General features: G+C 47.6%; 1 protein-coding gene across 1 annotated transcript in view; it reads left to right on the forward strand.

The window, feature by feature from the left end:
* Mfsd4a (major facilitator superfamily domain containing 4A) overlaps positions 1-5691 on the forward strand; it is a 29176-nt gene extending 23485 nt beyond the window's left edge. Inside the window, exons 8-10 of the mRNA XM_046452188.2 lie at positions 1884-1954; positions 3199-3319; positions 4572-5691. Coding sequence (XP_046308144.1) covers positions 1884-1954; positions 3199-3319; positions 4572-4627 — 248 coding nt within the window. The 3' untranslated portion in view covers positions 4628-5691. The remainder of the gene's footprint in view (positions 1-1883; positions 1955-3198; positions 3320-4571) is intronic.
* The last annotated feature ends 1158 nt before the right edge of the window (positions 5692-6849 follow it).

Consider the following 6849-nt stretch of genomic DNA (forward strand, 5'->3'; position numbering starts at 1 on the left):
TTTCCCTAGAAAAGTGTGTCCCCTCCTTTGTGTTCCACTGATTCACACCTGCCCCTGCTGCGTGGCCCATCCCAAGGCTTTCATACCCATGCGCTCCAGCATGCTGCAGGCTGGCGACAGGGGGGCAAACAGTGTGGGCTTTGAAGTCATCAGCAGACCTGTCAGTCCTGCTTATGACCTCGTGCAACCCATTTCCTTCCTTTCCCTGGCCTCAGTTTCCTCATCTGCAAAGTAGGGATACAAAGACAAACCTGTTAGGATTGTTTTGTGTATTGGAGAAAATGTAAAGCCCTAGGCTTGGGCGTCTTTGCTGGCTGAGGTGCTGGGTATCTGCTCGCCCTTACTTTTCATCTGTTGCCCTGTGTTCAACACAGTACCTGATGCTCGGAAGGCCCTCCCAGTGTGCTGAATGAATGCGTGAAACAGTTGGATGCCCTTGGAATTCAGAGAAGGGAGTGAGCAGTGTGAATTTAGACAGGTCATGGAGCTAGTGGGGTGTGAGTGGCTCAGGATTTATAAAGGCAGAGAGAGAAAAGGAAAGAAAGGAACTCCATGGAGGGGCGCCACTGGAGCAGTGAGCAGTGTGAGAGCAGCTGGGACAGGATGGCGGTGACGGAGACTGAAAGAGAGGGAAGGAGCATGCTGCCCTGGGAAGGGGATGATGCGCTGCTAACGCTGCCTTCCCTGGCTGGCCAACGTGCGGCTGTAAGTGCTGATGTGCGCCAGGGAACCGAGTCAGGGCACAGTCATCTTCCTGGCCTTCAGCCTAGAGGGGAAGGCTGGCAGGTCCACAGCCAGGGAGGTAGGAGCAGGGTGCAGGGGGCTGTCAGGGCCCAGAGGAGAAGCTGCAAATCCAGGCTTCTGAAGAAAATCTAAACAAAGAACTCAAAAATAAACAGGAACGTGGTGGTGCACACCCAGTGGGCCTAGCACTTGGGCAGCTGGGGCTGGAGGAGCTCTCCTTCAATCTAGAAGTTCAAGTTCAAGGCCAACCTGGGCAACACAGCAAGACCTCCACCACCATCTCAAAAAAACAAAAAAGCATAGGAGTTTGCCAAAGAGGAGGAGGAGGAGGAATGTTGAGGAGGGCATGCGGGCATGTCAGGGCTGGCAGTGAGAGAGTATGCAGGGTCAAGGAACCCAGAGAGTTCATCCTGGCTGGAGGGGAGTGGGAGCAGGCAGTGAGAGCTGGGCCCTACAGACCATGTGCCTGTGAGGACTTTGGCCCGAAGGTGAGCAGAAGGGTTGAAGCAGAAAGCCCGCCTGGTTCTGAGCATTCGCTGTGGGCCAGTGCTCTGCAGGGCACCTCACGCGTTCTACAGCAGAGTTACCCACACGGTGGCCCCGTGAGGGAGGCATCCCAATGCCATCTTACATAAAAGGAAAGTGAGGCCTTCAGAATTTAGAGAAGTTACCAGAGGCACATAGTGAGTGATCAAGCTAGCCTGGGAACCCAAGTCTGATGCTGAAGCTTGGGCTCTGCAGGTCTGCATGGGGCCACCCTATGCAGCAGAGCATGTGGCTGGTCTGTCACGGTGCCAGGAGAGTAAAGACCCTGGTCTGCTCTCTGATGCATTGGAGGTTATTAGGAAACTTCTCTGGAATGGGAGGTGGTGGTCAGATTGGGATAAGTCCCAGGTGCCCAGCTAAGCATCATGGGATTCCCCCTGAAGACACTGTGAGCAATGAAAGGCAAGGACAGTAAGCTGTAGGCATTCTCGAAGCAAAGTTACAGGGTAAAGTCCGAAAAGCTTTAGGAATCCAAAGGAGTCCTCTTAGCCATTCCATGTCCTAGAGGTTTCCCAGAAGCATCCTGGGTAATCACAGCTGACTTCTGATTCCTCCTCACCTTGCTCTAACCCTAACCCATCTCTCTCTGTCAGGATGTGCGACCACAGTGCTGGTGACAGGGGCAGGGATTGGCGAGATGGTCCTGCAGATGCTGGTTGGTTTGGTACGTGGGGTCCTCTGGGGATTGGTTGGGGAACACCTGTCCAGACAGGTGAGAAGATGCAGCCAGCACCTTCTGGCCTGAGCTGTCTGCCTCCAGAGTTCTTCAGAGCCTGTGGGTCCCACCCTGCCAGGGTTAATGTGTTTTTCCCAGCCAACCTCAAAAGCTGGGCCTGCAAATGTGGGATCTGGGGACATGAACAGACGTGTGGACTAATCCAAAGCAAACACAGGCCACGTCTGGGAGTGGGGCCAGGGGTGACCCGTGGGAATGCTGTTTGGCTCTCAGATCCTGAGACCGTGTGAGCTGCAGTTAGAGTTCTTCCATCCCTGCTCCCTTGACCACCTCTCTCTGCCTGTGGCCATGCTGCACATGGCCCAGCCTCCTGCCCTGACCAAGTACTGGCTCTCCCGGCTCTCCCCAAACATGCTTGTGTTCCATTAAGAACATCGTCAAGAAAACAAAACGAAACAAAATAAAAAGCTAATATCTGCTTTTTCTTGAATACTACAATATAGATATTCCCCTTTTTAAAACAGGGGATACTGGAACTTAGATAAATTTAGCAACTGGCCTGAGGTCAGTCACACTTCTGGTAACTAACAACAGTGACATGGAACCTAGGTATTTTGGTCTCCAAAGTCCCCCTCATTACCACTCCACTCTCCTTTCCTTTCCTTTCCTTTTGCCCTGCTGCATGGAGGAGAAGAGCCCCATCTCATGATGCCCTTGGCCCTATAATGACACCATGTCTGGGATTTATTTCAGTGTAATCCAGTGCAGGAAAGAAGTGGAAGGTCACAGATGAAATCAGTGCTAAAGTTGGGAGATACATCTATGAGAGTTCCATATGCTACTTTGACATGTTTGAAATTTTCATAATAAAATGTTGAAGAAAATGTACATCCTCTGAAAATTTCCAGTTAGGTCTATGAGGATAGAAACACCTTGTGTGATTGGAGTTTCAACAATGATATGGAGATTTTCAGAAAGTTCCAGAACCCGGAGCTGAAAGACTACAGGGGGTCACCAGGTCTGACCCCAGCCATAGGGCAGGATTTCTGCCTCCCCCAGACACAAACCTTTGAAAAGACCAAGACTTCTGTCTTCCAAGTATTCCTGTCCATTGGTGCGATGGCCTCAGCCTGACAAGAGAAGCCTGCCAAGGGTCCGAGACGGTGCTTCCGCCAATGCACTTTCCACTTGACGTTTCAATGCCTGAATCTCTGTGTTTTCCCCTTTGGCAGATATTCCAGGCCCAGGGCAGCTATAGTTTCCTGGTCTGCGGCGTGATCTTTGGCTGCTTGGCTTTTACCTTCTATGTCTTGCTCCTGTTTTTCCACAGGATGCACCCTGAACTCTCATCAGGTGAGGAAAAGATCCGCTTCTACACAAGAGGAGGAAAACGGCGCGGGGGAGGGAGGGGGAGAGGCTGGGATCTTAGCACGCCACAAGTGCAGCTCTGTTCCAAGTAAAATGCAAGGAAATGTTTATTTTTCTACAGCTTCCTTTCCCCCTCTTCCTGCTTTCCCTGCGATTGTCTGCGCTGAACTCTTTAAGCCGGTGGGAGTGGGACAGGCTGACTCATGGTTTCTCCATTAGCAGAGGGACACGGACTGTGAACTTGGCTTCCTGCATCTCACCATGCTGTGGCACCACGGCCAAATACCTCTTTCCAGCTTGTTGAGGGCACCGAGAGGCACAGCCCGCCTCCCTGGCTGGAACTTGGCCCAGCAGCCTCATTGGCCAACTCTTTGCAGTTCAGGATTTTGATTCTGGTCCAGATCTCTTGTCCAAAAGAAGTTCTTTAAGCCAAATGGCAAAGAACAGATCCTTCGGGGCAGAGACACCTCCTAAGAATAGTCTCCCTCCTGGAGACCCCAGGCAGGGGGAGTCCCAAGCTATTTTCATAACCCTGAGTCCTCAACCTGTGCCTGCCCAGAGCTCTCAAAGTGCCCAGCAACTACGGCTGTGCGCATGGCTAGTTCTTAAGAGAAGGTGCCCAGACAGTCCTGGTCCACTCCATAGAAAGTAGAATAATAAAAAAAAGACTGAAAATAGGTATGCACTGTCCTCTGTGTCACTGGGTGAACATATCCACCCCGTGAACACTCAGAGCAAAGGCCCAGAAGTACAGGAGGATCTCCCCACCTAGAACAGCTCTAACCACAGACTTGCTTCTGAGATGGCAAGTGCCAATCATTGGCTAGCTCAGCACTCAGCACAGAGTGTAAGACAAACATTCAGTTAATATTTGCTGAATATCAGGCTGGGGATGTGGCTTAGTGGTGGAATGCTTGCCTAACACACATGAGGCCCTGGGTTCAATCCCCAGCACTACAGGAAAAAAAAAAAAATCTGAGTATCAAATGAGCAACACCTTTCCTGTTCCTTCTCCATGGGAGGCAAAAATAAATGCGCACTCCTGGAGCTCCAGACATTAGCCTCAGCAAGCTGCCTGGGACTGACTTCTTACTGGGCTCCCAAATGAGCCGTGGAACAGCAGAGACAAAAAGCTCGGGTCAATGCTCAGAATCAATAATTGCTGCAAGGAGTCTGAGCAGCTGAGACATGATATCTAAATAATTAATTAATTTATTTATTTATTTATTTATTGTAGCTTCTACCCCAGACCGACCACTTGGAATGGAGAGCTCTGATTACTACCAGAGGTGAAACCGAGGGCCGGAGGCAGGCGAGGCTCCAGCCTCCTAAGCACCAACGCACCTGGACTGTGGAAGGCAGCCGAGGGTCGCAGTGGAGTGGCCTCTTCTCAAAGCCTTTGCTCTAATGTTTTCCACTTGGACTCGGTTGGGCAGAAGAAATTAAATTGAGTCCCCATTAAATTTGCCTGGGGTCCTCCTCTGGCAAATCATTGGATTTTCCTGGTGATTCCGGTTACCTTCTCTTCCCCAGTTCAGACTCAGGTAGGGCTGTTCAGGATACTGAGACAGGAAGGCAGAAGACAGCTGTGCACGTCACTTTGTCACTTCGTGCATAGACCATACCCTGGGTCTGAGGTCACTCTTAGATGAAGTTTGAAAAACTAGGTTGACATTGTAAAGCGTGTTGATCATTGCTCTTTGTAGATGTTTTCAATGGATCAAAACCAACCCTGTTATTCCCTGGCATGTTCAAAAAGGACTGATGTGCTTTTTACTTACTCATGGTCCCAAGTTCCTCCCATTCCTGCCGCAGAGATCAATGGTTCATGTGTATTCTAAGACATCAGAAGGAGAAGTTGAATTGTGTTCTCTTTGGGACACTAATCCAGTGGTATGCTGGGCTTGCTCACACCAGCTTAGAAAAGCTGATCAGGTAATAAATAATCAAAACTTACCACTTCCTAATTTTGTTCTATGGAGGCTCTTGAGATCATTCTGGTCTGTATTATAGGGGTGGAGAGGTTACCAGGTGATAAAGTGCTGCTGGGCATCTCTTCCCAACTCCACCATGTTGGCAGCTTGTGATCAATTATGGTGGGAGTATGTATACCACTAGCATCTGGCAAAAGTTACAAATTAGAGCTTTCCCCCGACCCTGGGGAGCCAGTAGTTAAATATTTACCAGTATACCACTGCAAGTAAGCAATGCTAATTGGTCCAGAAATCCCCTGGGAGAAAGAGATGGCCTGTTTTTCTTTTCTGTTTTTCTTTACTGGGATGACAAGCATGTAAAAAGGTGTAAAAACAGCACTAAGAATTTCCAAAAATATTTTACATTTTTTTTTTTTTTTTGTAGAGGAAAAAACCTTTTATACTATGTCAAGGTCTTTTCTCTAACAATAAGCTGGGACTACCGAAAAATTCTAGCCTCACAGTATGCAGAAAGCAGAGTCTCATCAAGGAATTAGGGGTCCTAGGAAGGGGAGAGGCAGTAACATAAAGTGAGAATATGAACTCTTCAACTCAGACAGGGGCTAACAGTACTGTGGCTTCTAGAAGTATAAAATAGCTGTTACAAGAACTGGTTTGCCTGTATTTTCTTGATGTATATACAAATGTACATGTATAAATATAAAAATCCCAAGGGCTGTAGTTCACATGCCTGACACTGAAAGGTTTTTCCTGGATCTGCAGGTGTTGACAAGTTAGCCAGCTCTGACTACTACCAACAGCACAGCCATGAGATTGTGGCTAGAGAGAGATCTGGGCCGAGCGCTGGCCTCCCTTCCAGCTGTGTGGCCCTGGGTGGATCACAGAGGCTGTTCCAACCTCACTTTTTTTTTAACCAGTAAAGTGGAATTTCTAAAAGTACCCTACCTCACAGGAATTCTGAAAAAATTAAGGGAATTTGTATAAAGCACCTGCTATGCCTGGCATAACTTGCTTGATATACGTTAGAAATTTTTATTTTCAAAGCCTCCTCCTAAGCAATTTAGAAATTGTTCATGTTTGGTACATATTTATTGTTAAGTCAGAAAGACCCAACTTCTTTGGAAAGCTAGCAGTCTCGCGGTATAGTTTTAACTATGTTTGTAAATACTTTTAAGATTAGCCAAATTCAAATGTGCACTCTGACTGTAGTGACTGACCTGGCAAAGAGAAAGCAATTGTATTTTCTTGTGGTTTTTTGGGGAAAAAAAAATCCTTTTTATAGAGATTTAGAAGGCAGAATCATTAACTATATCTAAGTTGATCATGATTAATTTGTTAATAAAGAAAATAAGATTAAAACAAATATAAGTAACTTTCCTAAAATAAAATATTTTAAACTTAATAAGTGTGTTATCCATTTTGGACAACTGACCCTTTTACATAAGCTCAGAAACAAATGATCTGGAGAGAGGTCTTGCTCATCTATAGGTTCCTACAGCTGATATTATTTATATATTTGGGGGGAGTAAACATTCTGGAGGTGGAACCCAGGATGTCAGACATCCTAGGCAAGAGCTCTGT

Source organism: Marmota monax, unplaced genomic scaffold, assembly GCF_021218885.2.
Source record: "Marmota monax isolate L192 unplaced genomic scaffold, Marmota_monax_Labrador192_F-V1.1 WCK01_AAM20220418_F8-fsc00105, whole genome shotgun sequence".
NCBI lineage: Eukaryota > Metazoa > Chordata > Mammalia > Rodentia > Sciuridae > Marmota > Marmota monax.